This window comes from Musa acuminata, chromosome BXJ2-10, assembly GCF_036884655.1.
Source record: "Musa acuminata AAA Group cultivar baxijiao chromosome BXJ2-10, Cavendish_Baxijiao_AAA, whole genome shotgun sequence".
NCBI lineage: Eukaryota > Viridiplantae > Streptophyta > Magnoliopsida > Zingiberales > Musaceae > Musa > Musa acuminata.
The window spans coordinates 22,911,934-22,926,165 of record NC_088347.1 but is presented as its reverse complement, the minus strand read 5'-3'; the positions used below and the strand labels follow the sequence as shown (position 1 = coordinate 22,926,165).

At 38.1% G+C, this 14,232-nt stretch overlaps 3 protein-coding genes across 5 annotated transcripts; 2 read left to right on the top strand and 1 right to left on the bottom strand.

The window, feature by feature from the left end:
* Positions 1-105: 105 nt before the first annotated feature.
* LOC135624533 (myosin-2-like) lies at positions 106-3,822 on the top strand. Of its 2 annotated transcripts, none has more exons than XM_065128247.1 (7): positions 106-212; positions 412-936; positions 1,724-1,853; positions 2,133-2,279; positions 2,363-2,439; positions 2,821-3,036; positions 3,364-3,822. In XM_065128247.1, the coding sequence occupies exons 2-7, from the start codon at positions 487-489 to the stop codon at positions 3,820-3,822; spliced, it is 1,479 nt and encodes a 492-aa protein (XP_064984319.1). In that variant the 5' UTR covers positions 106-212; positions 412-486. The 2 variants fall into 2 exon arrangements, with proteins under 2 accessions (XP_064984319.1, XP_064984318.1); XM_065128246.1 differs by having other exon boundaries at positions 114-299.
* Positions 3,823-5,402: 1,580 nt separating this feature from the next.
* Positions 5,403-7,156, bottom strand: LOC135624532 (pentatricopeptide repeat-containing protein At1g28690, mitochondrial-like). Its single transcript, XM_065128245.1, has one exon. It carries the CDS (start codon positions 7,015-7,017, stop codon positions 5,473-5,475), a length of 1,545 nt encoding a protein of 514 aa, XP_064984317.1. The 5' UTR covers positions 7,018-7,156; the 3' UTR covers positions 5,403-5,472.
* A 107-nt stretch (positions 7,157-7,263) lies between these two features.
* Positions 7,264-12,731, top strand: LOC135582302 (universal stress protein PHOS32-like). 2 transcript variants are annotated; one of them, XM_065128249.1, is made up of 3 exons: positions 7,266-8,195; positions 11,828-11,870; positions 12,363-12,731. In XM_065128249.1, the coding sequence occupies exons 1-2, from the start codon at positions 7,394-7,396 to the stop codon at positions 11,830-11,832; spliced, it is 807 nt and encodes a 268-aa protein (XP_064984321.1). In that variant the 5' UTR covers positions 7,266-7,393; the 3' UTR covers positions 11,833-11,870; positions 12,363-12,731. The 2 variants fall into 2 exon arrangements, with proteins under 2 accessions (XP_064984320.1, XP_064984321.1); XM_065128248.1 differs by lacking the exons at positions 11,828-11,870; positions 12,363-12,731 and adding an exon at positions 11,571-11,724 and having other exon boundaries at positions 7,264-8,195.
* The last annotated feature ends 1,501 nt before the right edge of the window (positions 12,732-14,232 follow it).

Below are 14,232 nucleotides of genomic sequence, written 5' to 3'. Positions count from 1 at the left end.
GCCTGCAGCGTGTGGTGGCACTCGTTGTAATTTTCTCGAAAGACGACGGCTTTTGCCTTTCTTGCGGTCTTTTATTCCTTCGGAGAGGGAGGTGGAGAGCGTGGTGTCGACTGGGTCCGCAAGTTTGAATCTTCGGCGGAGCAAGACCCTGATTTCTCGCTTGGAAGGCAGCGCTTCGAATCCCCAAAGGTCCGCGGCCGGTGGAGATTGAGGTCAGGGCTCGGGTCTTCGATTTGAACGACCTCCGTTTTTCCGCTTCTTTCGTCGTGTACGCTTGCTTGAAGAGGAGTCGGTTTCAGGTCCTGATTGATTCTCTGGGATGCTGTTTTTCCGTCTTGATTCTTATCGAAAATTTGATTTTTGTGAGAAAGATGCGTTTTTTGACTCCGGAATCGCTCTTTATGGTGCTAGATTGTGGAATCTTGGATTCCGGTGGTGTGTTTCCGTGGATTTGGGGGCTTCTTGATTGAGCTGTCGGCTAATGCAATGGCTCCTATGGTCGTTCGAAGCTCGCTGGAGATAATGCTGGATGCCATCAGGCAGAGGGATGAGCGGCCCAAGGATCTGCCACCTGCTTTGCCTGTTCGGCCAACCTCGAGAGGGCGGCTGCCCACTTCGAAACGGTCGTTGCCTGTGAATCTTAAGCTTGAAAGTAGTGCAGCCAGAAGCTTGTTGACCAAATCCATGAACTGGGAAGACAAGAAAGAGGAGCAGACACGAAGGAGTGGTATCAATGTGGTGCTCAAAAACGAAGTTTTTGGAAGCAAGATCATTTCAGATGTGGAGCAACTGGTAGAATCTGCATACATTAAGATGCCAAACCTGGTAAGCTACGAGGAAAGAGTTCAGGTTGCTGATGGCACAGATTTGCCACCACTAGTTGTGACAAATAATAGTATAGACTGTGGTGGTACCATCAAATATGCCATGAACGAGGTAATCACTGTTGCTTGTTTATAGTGTTATGTGCACATATTACCAATGAGTCAACTATATTAGCATGATTACTGCGCAATATAATAAGAAAGTAACCTATAAAGCTGTAAAATTGTTGAGAATTAGAAGATGTTATAGATTATATGTGTTTTTGCATTTTACTGCTAATATGTTGTCTCATAAAAAGATGTAGGAGCATTTTAGGAAATGACATAAATAGGAGAAACTACTGAGTTTGTTTCAACTATTATTTCTAATTTGTTTACAATAATTTTCTCATAATTGCCTGTCTCATAGGCTTATGCGGATCCAATTTAAATTACTTGTCAGTGAATTGAGTTTGCTAATGTGCCAATATAATAAGAAAGTAACCTACAAATCTGTAAAATTGTTGAGAATTAGAAGATGTTATTATTAGATTATATGTGTTTTTGCATTTTACTGCTAATATGTTGTCTCGTAAAAAGTTGTAGGAGCATTTTAAGAAATAACAGAAATAGGAGAAACTATTGAGTTTGTTTCAACTATTATTTCTAGTGATTGTTTTTGCCAATTTGTTTTTAATACTTTTCTCATAATTGCCTGTCTCATCAGCTTATGCGGATCCAATTTAAATTACTTGTCAGTGAATTGAGTTTGCTTGAACTTGGATGAAAAAATGGTATACATCATTGACAAGCAATCATCCATAACAATCAGTTAACATATTTTCTATCGGGTCCTTTTATCTTCTGGCATTACAAGATGTCTTTTACTTTCAGCTTTATCTCGTATATAATTGCCACAGGTTGCTGGATTAGGAGATGCTGGAAATCAAACATCGCAGGGTATCCTCTGGGTTCAGAAGAACTATCGTGGTGTTCGGGCTCGTTCTCGCTATCAACAGCTGAAGAAGGGTGCAACTACACTGCAATCATGTACGTGCATAGTATAGAAAACTCCGCAATTTGCTTTTCTGAAGCTCATATATCTTTAAGCAAACTTTATATAACACTAGATAATCTAGCAGCCTAACAGTAGGGCAATGTTATATTTGCACTTGTCTCAATCGATGCTTTTATCTGGTTAAATGGATCTTAGAGTAATCCTAGATGCTTTTATCTTCTTTTATGTCAAAGACAGAAGCCATTTTTTCTCTACGGAAAGGTTCCACTGATCCTAAATGTTTTTATTGGAAATGTGTGCTAAAAAAACAGTTGTAAGAGGTGAAAGAGCAAGGCATAATTTTGAATTCTTGATGAAGAGATGGAGGGCAGCTGTTTTTATCCAAAAGCATGTGAGGCTGTGGCTTGCTAGAACTGTGTTCAAAAATCAGCAGAAGGATATCATATTTTTGCAGTCCGGTAACATATTCATACATTTCAAGTACATTTTCTTTTTTGCTTTTGGATATTTGCCCTGATCATGAATTTTCACTCTTCTGCAGTTATTCGTGGTTGTCTGGACAGGAAGCATTTTACGCTCTTAAAGAAAGTGGAGGTGTCAAAGGTCATTCATGTTAAGGTACTTTATTCCAGTTTCATGGACTAATACTGATCACTAAGGATGATGTTGTGCATTTGTTTGATTTTGTTTTCCCTCGTTCTCCATAGAAATTATTCATCTTCTGGTTTTTTGGGCTAGGGTTTCTGGTTAAGTTGAAAACATTATTTCAAATTACTATGTAAACGATGAAGCTATTCAGTGCCGCAAATATCTGGATGCAAACTTTCGTATTTTTTTGCAAATGGCAAATGTTTTTAATGTCCTTTTTTGAACTATTGGCCACTGCAGTGTTGTTTCTTTAGATCCAACTAAGCAGTTGACTTTGATCAAGATTTAGAGATTGCAACTTATATGTATATTTGTGCTCCCTGTTAAAAGGGTTGGAGTTTCGTCTTGCAGGACACCAACAACAATGAGCCTCCTCAGATTCACCCCTCTATTCTGGCCGAATTTAAGAGTCAGATGAGCAAGGCAGAAGCAGCACTGAGAGAGAAAGAAGAGGAGAATGCTATTTTGAAGCAGCAGCTTCAGGCGTATGAGACAAGGTGGTCAGAGTATGAGTTGAAAATGAAGTCTATGGAAGAAACCTGGCAGAAACAACTGACTGCTCTGCAGGTCAATTTCCAGCTTGGTTATAATATTTTAGAACCATTATGCACTCTGTTGTTAGTGAAGAGATTGTATGCCATGAAGGTTCTAAACTAACATTTCCTAGATATTATGCACAATTATTTTGCTTGTCTGTTGGACATAGTTACAGATCATGAGAATCCATGATATCATATAAAAGGTCAAGTAGGCATATTGATCATTCCATTCTCATAGAGTCATAGGTATAACATTTTTTCGATATTGAAAACAACAGTGTTAAGTTTCATTCTCTCAAAAGCATGTCTGTATTTTTTTGACACATCAGCTGAAAAGATCATTGGTTTACTGCAGATGAGTTTTACTGCTGGAAGAAAGAGCATTGTTCCTGAAGAAATGACAAAACAACCTGGATGGCCAGATGCATCACAAACTAATCACTACTATGAAGCTGAAGATGATGAATCTGTTGGTGCTCAAACACCAGAAGGCACACTAGCTAAACTGCCTAATGCATCTGATGCCATGCAAGTAAGAAACAATGATACGGCGTGTAATGCAGTTATCCAACTGATAAAGGAGTTTGATCAGCAAAGGCAAGTTTTCGATACTGATGCTGGCTTACTCATTGAGGTGAAATCAGGAGCCATAAACCCTTATGAAGAGCTCCGAAATCTTAAATCTCATTTTGCTTCATGGAAGAAGGATTACAAGATGCGACTAAGGGATACAAAGACAGCATTACTAAAGCTTGTCAATCCCGAAAAAAGAACATACAAAAGATGGTGGTGCACCACCGTCGCTGCAAGATGATACAGATGATGTGCACCAAGAAATTCTTCCTGGGCATCATAATTGCAGTTATGCAGATGGGCTTTCTAACTGCAAATTTGAAGACTTACTGGTAGTTTGACCAGAACCTTGATGGTCTCTCTTGTTTGCATCTGAGGAATTTGGTTGCGCCTCTTCTTCATTTGATGTCTCCATAATATCATCATCATCATCCATGTGTAAAATGCATATATGGCTTTTGTATTTTTCCATGTTGTTTAGGAAGAGATCACTCCTGCAGTGAAAACGAAAAATTTTAAGGGTGTGATAGTAATAGATGTAGAAAAAAACCCAATGTTCCGTCATACATTGGGCAGTTGTATCTTAAATTTTCCCTATCTTTTCCCCATTGGGGTGATCCTTGTAACCTTCTCATTTTCTTAATGAAGTTTGATTTCTTGTCTTTATTAATCTAGAAGTTGGATCTGAAAAGCCAATCTAAACTAAGTCCAGTCATCTTTTACGTATCTCCCATTTTTCTATAAGGATCTTTACTTATTTATAACAATTCTTCGAGTTTTACACATGCATCTGGTGCCAATAGTTTTCCATATGCTCTCAACAGAACTTTTTTGCCCACAACTTCGCAAACTTTGCAAGGAAACACTGCTAATATTTTTTGGAGCAGCAATCAGCCTCCTACCTTTTGCATGAACACCTATTAACGTAATCTTATCCTTTTTTATGAAAAGAATATGTCTGAAGCTTTGGTTTGGGCAGCTGCAATAATATTCTCATAAATAAAAACCAAAGCATCAGTTCGAGTTAATCAAATGAAACAGAAATGAGAAAAAATATCAACTAGAAAGAGGACATACCTGAACCTGAAGACATACACATGTACACTTTGTTGAATTATAGATAAATTAGAAAGATGTGAAGTTGAGAGAACACCTGCCAAAACTCAGTACCAGTATTTGCTTCCAGCAATCGCCTTGATTAGCATATAAAATTTCTAAAGCCATTTAGGTCAGAGAGTCTCATTGTTTGTGGTGAGATATCCAACTGTAGTCTTCCTTGACTGCTCTCACTGCAAAAATGATGCCAGTGGATCAGAGGAAGCATGATCCACCTGCAGGAGACTTGCCATTGCATCATAAGGAAGAACATATACCCACCAGCCTGTTAACAAGCAATTTGAGAGGCAATAGACCTACTGGAGCCTTGCCCATGTACAAGGAACGAGTAAATCTTGAAAGGAGAACCGTTTAGAATGCTAAAAACTTCAGCTAACTACAAAATTGAAGAGTTAACATGGAGGAAGTGCTTTTCACTTGCCTAATCAGATAATAGCAAAATGAGTTGATTCAAACAGAGCTTGTCTGAGAACAAACAGGTAGTATGTAGCATGATTTCATTTGTGTCACCAATTTCCACTATAGATAAAATTTCGATACTCCCGCTAACACCACAGTGTGGATTTCACTGCTACTATGAAATGCTGTGGTGCTAAATTTGTAAGGATATGGACTCATTGAGACTTGCCCTCAGGCAAAATATATAATCAGTATCCAAATAGGTTACAACTCAAGCCAAAGTTGTCATCCAGGACTTCAGAAGAATTTGATTTCCGGTCAAAAAGATTGGTCTTCTCCATTAGCATCAATTTCGGCATTGCAAAAAAAGAAAGTTTCAAAGACCTTTGTCCATCTCCATCCAACTTTGACCAATGCCTTTGGAGACACCCCTTGCTTTCATCAAATCCCTTACTTCACTGACACCTTGCCATTTCTCAGCAGCTGCAAAAGTGTTGGACAAAGCAATATAAGCCCCTGGCCTTCCATTTTGACTCAGCTTAAAAACCTCTTTTGCTGCAGCATCTGCCATCTCCAAATCTCCATGAAGTCTGGATGCTCCTAGCAAAGCTGTCCACACATCAGAATTTGGCTTCTCAGGAATCTGTTGGATGAAGTTATATGCATCACTTAAATTTCCATGGCGGCCCAGTAGATCTACCATGCAGGCATAGTGTTCCATCCTTGGTTTAAGTTTATAGTCCCTTTCCATGCTCTCAAAAATCTTTTGACCACTTGACACCAATCCAGCATGCCCGCAAGCTGATAAAACACTTAAGAACGTGGCATAATTGGGCCCAACATTTTCGCTTTTCATTTCATAGAAAAGATTAAGAGCCTCATTTGGAATTCCATTCTTTCCATACCCATCAATTATTGATGTCCAGGTAAAGACATTCCTGTCTGGCATGTGGTCAAACATCTTCCGAGCGTCCTCGACTTCTCCACATTTTGAATACATATCTAAGAGTGCACTCCCACATTTTACATGAGAAAAGATTTCCATCTTGATCATTTGGCCATGTATCTGTTGTCCAACATCCAGAGCTGACAAGAGAGAGCAAGCTCCGATGACACTTACAAAGGTAGAGATTGTTGGCCGGTAATTCAGCTGTTGCATCATCTTGTAGACCTCAATTGAACTTATAGCTGCATCTAACTCTTTGCTATACCCTTCGATCATAGCATTGAACACAACCGCATCCTTCTCTGTTATATTCTGAAATATCTCTTCGGCTTTACCGAAGGCCCTCTGATTCATATACCCAACTATCAGCGCAGTAGAACACACTAGATTGCTCACCGACATTGCATCATAGACACTCCTAGCATACCCAAGATTCCCATTCTTCACATACGAGTCAATGAGAGCAGCAAACACGACTTCATCAGAATCGATTCCTAATCTGACAATCTGAGTGTGGACCTGTCTTGGAAATCTGCACGAAGCCAAGCCCGCCGACAGTTTGAGGGCCATCGATAAGGTGAACCCATCTGGCTTTTCACTCGAGAACGAGAGCTTCCGTACAAGATCTAACGTCTCCTCAGAACGGCCTTCCCTGAAGTACCCAGCAATCATGTAGTTATAAGCAGATAGAGTTCGCCTTGGCATCCGATCAAACACATTGCGGGCATGAACCAGCGAACCGCACTTAAGGTACAGGATGAGGAGCTTGATTGATATGTTGGTGTTAGCTTGGAGATCAAACTTGATAATCTGAGCGTGAAGAGCTTGGCCTTTGAAGGGGCAACTCGATTCAATAAAATGCTGTAGGATTGAAGCGAGGGAGTTGACTTTTGCTGGGAAAAAAGAGTCAGGATGGAAACGGCGGGTAAATGGGCTCAGTAGCCGTCCATCTCTCATCTCTCTCATCTCTCTCATCTCATCCAGTTTGGTGTCTGCTATAAGATCTCAATCTTGCTATATAAATTGATATTAAGAGAAATGATGTCAATGTTATATATATATATATATATATATATATATATATTCCATTTATTCTCACTAAGACTAAATGGAAAAAGGTTTTCTCGGCTATAAATAAAATAAAAGAAAAAAAGAATTTTTCTTAATTCTCGTATTTTCTTCTCCATTTTATTCTTATACTCCATCAGCTTGTTTAATACGCCTCTCCTTCTTCCTCGAACCTATCCATTCGCAAACCCCTTTCTCTTCGCTCCTCTCTCTCTCTCTCCCTGTCTCTCTCTCTCGATAGAGAAGGTTCGGGAACACTAAGTTGACTCTAGTTTTCTACGGGATGAACCCCCCGCAGACCCGACCGGAGCCGGATCGACAGGCCTCTACGGCGCCACCTGCGGCTACGATGGCGGCCGCGGTGGCTCAGGCTGCCATCCAACCATCGTCGCCTCGCTTTTTCCTCTCCTCCGTCGCAGCTGCCTGCCCCTCGCCTGGCTCCCACCGCAGGATCGCGATCGCGGTCGACCTCAGCGACGAGAGCGCCTACGCGGTGAAGTGGGCAGTCCAGAACTACCTCCGCCCGGGCGACGCCGTAATCCTACTCCACGTTCGGCCCACCTCAGTCCTCTACGGCGCCGACTGGGGCGCCATCGACGTCTCTGTCTCCGCCGCCGATGCTGCGAAAGCGGAGGACGCTGGCTCCGAGGAGTCGCAGCGGAAGCTGGAGGACGACTTCCATGCCTTAGCGGCGGCGAAAGCCCAGGACCTCGCCCAGCCCCTTGTGCAGGCTCAGATCCCGTTCAAGATCCATATCGTGAAGGACCATGACTTGAAGGAGAGGCTTTGCTTGGAGGTGGAGCGGCTCGGGCTTAGTGCTGTGATCATGGGGAGCAGGGGCGTCGGAGCTGCGCGGAGGACTAACAAGGGGAGGCTTGGAAGCGTCAGCGACTACTGTGCTCATCATTGTGTTTGCCCTGTGGTGGTGGTGCGCTATCCTGATGAAGGGACCAGCGACGCTGCGGAGGCAGGCTCTATCGATGGTGGTAATGCAGTGCCCGCCTTGGGCACGGCAGGCAAGGATCCGGAATTGCAACCCGTGCCAGAAGAGGATGAGTTCCATGATGCATCCAGTGAGCAGAAAGGTTAGGCCTTCTTCCATGGATCGCTCATTAGTCTTCCATCTTCTATGAAATGTGTTCTTTGATCTGGATTTCACACAATAGATTAAAGGAATAATGGAATTTTGTTCTTTTATGCTCATACGAACAACTTTTTTTAGTTTCAAATAGATTTGGTTGTTGCGTGTTTGGATATGGTTTAGTGCCTGTGACTGTGGTTTCTCTCCCTTATCCTTCTGTTCAGTGGATGAAGTGGGAGTTTATATTGGAGGTAATATTTGTTTACTGATACGGTAACGAACAGAATTTGGTTGACCAATACTACAAATTTTCTTCTCAGGCAATTTTTTGTTCTCTTTTAAGTTTCTTATCAAGGCTTTTCAGAGATTGATTTTTGAAGTTTCATTCAATCTCTGACCAATTATTGATATGACCATAGGTTGTGGTTAGCTCCATCTGTAGGAGTATTCATTAATAATTAGTGCGCCTCAACCTAATGTTTACCTTTTTTTTGTATCAAGTGTACGCATTTTGGTTGCCAGAGTGTCTTGTCGCGAAGCTGAAAACCAGGACCAGTTCAATTATAGGAGCTTTTATGAGTGCCTCAACCTTTTATTAATTCCGAAAGTAGTAGGTACTCAGCATCTTAAATAAGAGAGGGTATTGTGCTTATGCTTAAAGCCGGGCCCAGTTGTTGGATAAGGATGCATGTCTTATTGGCTATGCAATATGAAATTGTGGGATCACAGGTGACCATTTGTTACGCATCCAACTTGATGCATAGGATCAGTTTTATTTTTCTTCTATTTAGGACTTCAGGTTGGGGTAAGGATATTTTTATTAGACTATTGTAATGTCCACTTTGATGTAAGACGATGAATGATATTTTTTTATCTGTTCAACAATTACAATAACTAGCCATAATTTCCCCACTGTTTGGGTTCAGCTCTATGGATTTATTTGGCTACATCAATCTTTGTCATTTTGTATAAAATAAGAGCTGTTGTTAAATCAAAAGCGTTGAAATCTCTTCTTATAGTTTATAGTAAAATCTCCTTAGGGCACTCTGTATCTCTCCTCACACTATAAAGTTGAATAAAAATAATTACTAGAATGATAGACTTTTTCATTATTTATATTTATGGCTATATTGGCTGAACTCCTGCAACTGGATGAGTCTGGGGAAAGGAAGAGAGGGAAGAGAAAGAAATTTAGTGGGTTTCATAAGAGAAACATCCCGATTGGTTGGCAAACATTGTGTCAGTGACCAACAAGAATGGAAGACAGATTATAGAGTTGAATGTGTCATATGTTGTTCTTGGGGCATTGGGATGTAAACTTGATCCATATTGGAATATAGTAGTATTGGATTTACTGGGCTTCCATCCATTGACAGCCTTGTGTGCATGTGTGGCGGTTATGGATCAAGATGCAAGCTAATTAAGTATTCTTTACGTGATAATTTTGGCTCGAAATCCATTATTGGATATAACCTAGCTGTTATTTACAAAACAATATACTGTATGTTGTACATAACACAGATAGTGAGATCAACATTGCTCCTATTAATCACCCTTGAACCATCTCCAATTTGATTATTAACTGAATTGAGTCACTATTTAAGTCATTGGATAAATTTATTCATCAAATTCATTCTACTGATAATTTTATATTGAGGATGATTTACTATAAAAAACATCTCATCGAGATAGATTGTAGCTTTTATCCCAAAAGACACTGGGTCCCTTTTCTATGGATATAGGATCCATAAGGATGCTTTACAGATGTATAATCTTTTTCTGATATTTAGAAGCATTAGCAAAATTGGCATCATAAAACATAATAAGAATTAAATGTAAGTCATGTTTTGTTTCATATTTTAAACTTGAACTACTATGTCATAAAGTTAGTGCATATAAATGGGAGTATAATAGTTTAGTCCTACTCAAATCCAAACACAACTAGTCACGTGAATACTCAAATCCAAGCACATTATCTATTTTCCTACCTGACTTCATCTCAAATTCGATTAAAAGTTACCCAAACCCAGTTTAAGTCAGGTACACCTGGATACTCAAAGATCTACTAGAAATATCCATACAAATTCACTTATCTTTCTCTCTCAAAACATCAATTTCATGTCCCACTCATGAATTCTATTTGGTCAAGTTTCAATTTGTACTCGAGAGTGGTTGTGCCATTTTTTCACAACAAATTGTATTGAATTTTCTTCAAAATGCAGTTCTGTGAAATTTTCTTATTATGTGTGATAAGCGTTAGCAGTCATGCAGCCGGTCCATAACAAGTGGAATATCATACTTTTCCACCTAGTTCGCTTCAACTCTAGGAGTAGTACACTTCAATCCTTGCGTTCTTGGTTCATTAGTTGCCATATGTTCAAAAATGAAAAATCCACTAAAAGGATTCCAACATATTCACTTCGCTTGCTCCGTTGAAAGATGAATTTCATGACCCAATATTGAATCCTATGTGGTTAGTTTTTAATTTATACACAGAAGGGGTTGTGTCGTTCTTTCACAACAAATTGTGATAATTTTTCCTCTAAATGCAATGCTGTGACATTTTCTCATCTAGTATGGTAAGCCTTAGCAATCATGCAGCCAATCCATAGCAAGTGCAATATCATATTTTTCTGCCAAGAATTGCTTCAACTCTAGGAGTACACTTCAATTCATTCTTTCTGGGCTTATTAGTAAGCGGTCTTCCATTTTCTTGAGAGATCCATGTTTCTGCTAGACCACTAATGAGTTTAATATGATCCTGACAATTAGCTTGGATCTTATCTTGCTTCTGTATAAAATGATCCAGAAATCTGGAACTGTGTATATGACCTGGTCGTTTACTGTTTAGGGGTGTTATTCTGATTTTACATGTTTGCATAACATATTAACAATCTTCTTTGACTTTTTTCTTGCTTTCATCGAGATTTCTTTAACAGCTTGTGGTTAGCAGATGCCATGTAGATTCTGAGAATGAGATTTATGGCTTCAGTACCAGCAACGGTTATGCCTTTATTCCCTCCCCGAGCTTTTTGTGCTGGAATTGTTTAGGATTCTGAATGCCGTTGAAATTCTGCTGTTCTAGTAAAGAATAATTTTTTCTTCTGTTTTCTTGGTTTCATCTCTTTGATTTCTTAGTATTTTACAAACAGGTGGCATTATATTTATATTGATTAAACTTTTTGCAACAGCTCATTTGTTGGGAGATATCCTTTACTTGGCATCATTGATTTAGTGTAATACAACTTATTTTACTTTTATTTGGATTTGACTTGGATTTTCTCCCACAGACAGTCCTCCTTATGTACCTTTTCCCTTTTATTACACATCTTGCATAGTTTTTGAGCAAGGTGTGTAACACAGGGTCAATGGTGTGCAGGTGGGGCTTCGGTGGGGGAAAAGGAAGAAAAAATGGTCCTTAAGTTGGATATATGAGAAACAGGGGCCTTTCTCTGGACATTGTCCTTCTGACTTACATTAGCTTACAAGAATTAACATATTCTGATCTCATAGTAATTCCAAAATCTGAAATGCTGCCTAAAAGTTGATAAGATTGTACCTTCATCATCATGTACATTTCTGAGTTTGCAAAATCTCCAAAGATTCACTTGTTAAACTAATTCTATGTTCATGCAGATTGACAAGCGAATGGGTTTTGGCATGGTTCTCTTGAATCAAGGTTAGAAATTATCAAGTTTTAGTGACTATTTTTTAATAGTCAGTAAATCTTAATACCAATGGCAATCTCTGTACCAGTTTTGTGTTTCATAAGTGATTGTTATTCAACATTTTACCTTCTTGGCTTCCATATGTTTGTTTGTTTGAGTTATCTTGTTTTAAGCAAAATTATCAATTGCCTGCATAACCTATTCAAGATATCAAAATGCTGGTTCACAATCTTCCTCTCGAGTGACTTTTTTCCATCATTTTCTTCTTTTGGTCTTTGATAGGTGTTTCATCCTTATTAATTCATGAGTTCAAGATCTTGAAATGTTGCTTCAAGATCCTTCTCTTGAGTGACATTTTCCCATCGGTTTCTTCTCTTTTGGCCTTCGATCGGTTCTTCGACCTTGCTATTTCATGATTACATATATGTGTTTTGCTTTTTTGTCATACGCTATATTTTGGCTGTCGTTAATTTATTCCATGTGCTATTATCTCAATTTGCTAGAGTTCTGTGGCCAAGTATCAAAGGGAGAAACATACGAGACTACCTGAGAATGAGGCGACTCCGCAGCCTTATCAAATGAATCTAGTTCAACAATCTGCCCCTTGTTTCACTATCTACTGGCTCGATGATGGATGAGTATCTTTTTCGGTTCCTCAGAGTCTTCTTAGTATCAAAAAGTTTCAATTGCTTTGTGAAAAGTATTTATGCTTCCAAAACCATGCCCTGTTTGCATGATGCCCATGTAGAGTTGCATGTTTATTTCTTGTCCTCTCTGATACAAATAATAAGAACCATCACACATGCACATGGTTTTATGATTGTAAACATTGTATTCGAGTTATTATGGCTTTTGTTGCTTATGTTGTTATATGTTTTTGTTGTTATTGTTGTATGTTGCTATCATTAGAATCAGTTTTATTTGAAATAGAAAGAAATTATTGTGAGCTTGAGAGATATGAAAGCTTTGACCTCAAGTAGCAAAGCTGAAACCCTCACCTCCTCTATCTGCAGCAATCAAGATGCAATCTTTTTCCCCTCTCCAATATCACATTGGTGTTCAATTTCATCTCTCTCTAGATGATTATCTCACATCTCAGAGTGTGATTTTACAGAGTGACAGAAATAAAGTTTTACAAGGTAAGGGAAACATATCAAGAACAGAGAATACTTGAGTGAAGTGATAAAATAAGCTAGCTAGCCTGTTTTGAGTTGTCACATGAGGTTTTAGATCTTCCATATTTGATGAGTGAGTCTAATACATCATTATGAGATCAATATATTAGGTTAACTTAATATTTATTTTCGTACTTGATATTTAGGTATAATTTAATTCCTAACTTAATTTTAGGTTTAACTTATGTAACAATTGATTTGTTGTCATTATTATAGAATTATATAATTATGGATATCGTCCTATCCGAAATTAAATTCGACATAATAGATGTTTTCCTCTCAAAATCAATTGAAGGGTATTTTGATATTTATGGAAAATATGTGAATATAAAATAATGTATTTTTTGTTTATTATTATTTTTTTAAATTATTTAATTATGGGATTGTTTAGGCTCGAATATGTCAATCATTCTCAGCTTATTAGTCAGATTTTTGTAAAAAGATTCTTTAGTATAGTAAGAATATTTGTTAGTTGCTTTTCTTCTTAAAAGCATATAGATAATTCTTTCTTCAATTTTTTTCTTTATGAAATGTCATCGTCGTCCTTTGTGCCTAAGAAATATTCTATTCTTTGATCTTGTTATTTTCATATCAAATTTTTTTATCGAGGATATATTTTAATTTTTCTAATTGTGAAATATTATTGCCTATTAGGATAATTGTGAAGAATAGTACTCTCTTTTATCTGATCATTTATAGAATATTGTTTGGTCTGAGTAACTTTGAGTATAACCATAGGCACAAACTGACCTTATAAACCTCTCAAAGTTATGATAGCTTGAGATCATAAAGAGATATTCTTAGCTTGTGCACCTTATTCAAGCCATACAAATTTCTCAAAGTTAGGTGGTAGATCCATGTATGCTTTTTCCTATAGTTCTTCATTGACAAAGATATTTTTCATATCTAATTGATGTAAAGACTATTTAAAATTAATTGAAAGAGATAACAATATGTTGGTTAGGTAGGTTTAGTAGAGTAAAGTAAGAGATAAATTTGATAAGAAAATATGAATTGATAAAGACAATGTCCAAAAACAATCTTCTTGGTAGAATTCTCTCTCTCTAAAGATGATTATTTTGAAAATATATTTGGTTTTCGAAAATGATTATATTTATAGTGACAAATATTTTTTCGATATAGAATCGTAACATTTGTAATCCTTTTGAGTCTGAAAATGAATAGATATTTTAATCCA

Coding starts and splice junctions, on each gene's coding strand:
- LOC135624533 (XM_065128247.1), top strand. CDS start 487: ATGGCTCCTATGGTCGTTCGAAGCTCGCTGGAGATAATGCTGGATGCC. Junction 1,854..2,132: donor TGCAACTACACTGCAATCAT/GTACGTGCATAG, acceptor CTAAAAAAACAG/TTGTAAGAGGTGAAAGAGCA. Junction 2,440..2,820: donor CAAAGGTCATTCATGTTAAG/GTACTTTATTCC, acceptor TTCGTCTTGCAG/GACACCAACAACAATGAGCC.
- LOC135624532 (XM_065128245.1), bottom strand. CDS start 7,017: ATGAGAGAGATGAGAGAGATGAGAGATGGACGGCTACTGAGCCCATTT.
- LOC135582302 (XM_065128248.1), top strand. CDS start 7,394: ATGAACCCCCCGCAGACCCGACCGGAGCCGGATCGACAGGCCTCTACG. Junction 8,196..11,570: donor TGCATCCAGTGAGCAGAAAG/GTTAGGCCTTCT, acceptor AATGGTGTGCAG/GTGGGGCTTCGGTGGGGGAA.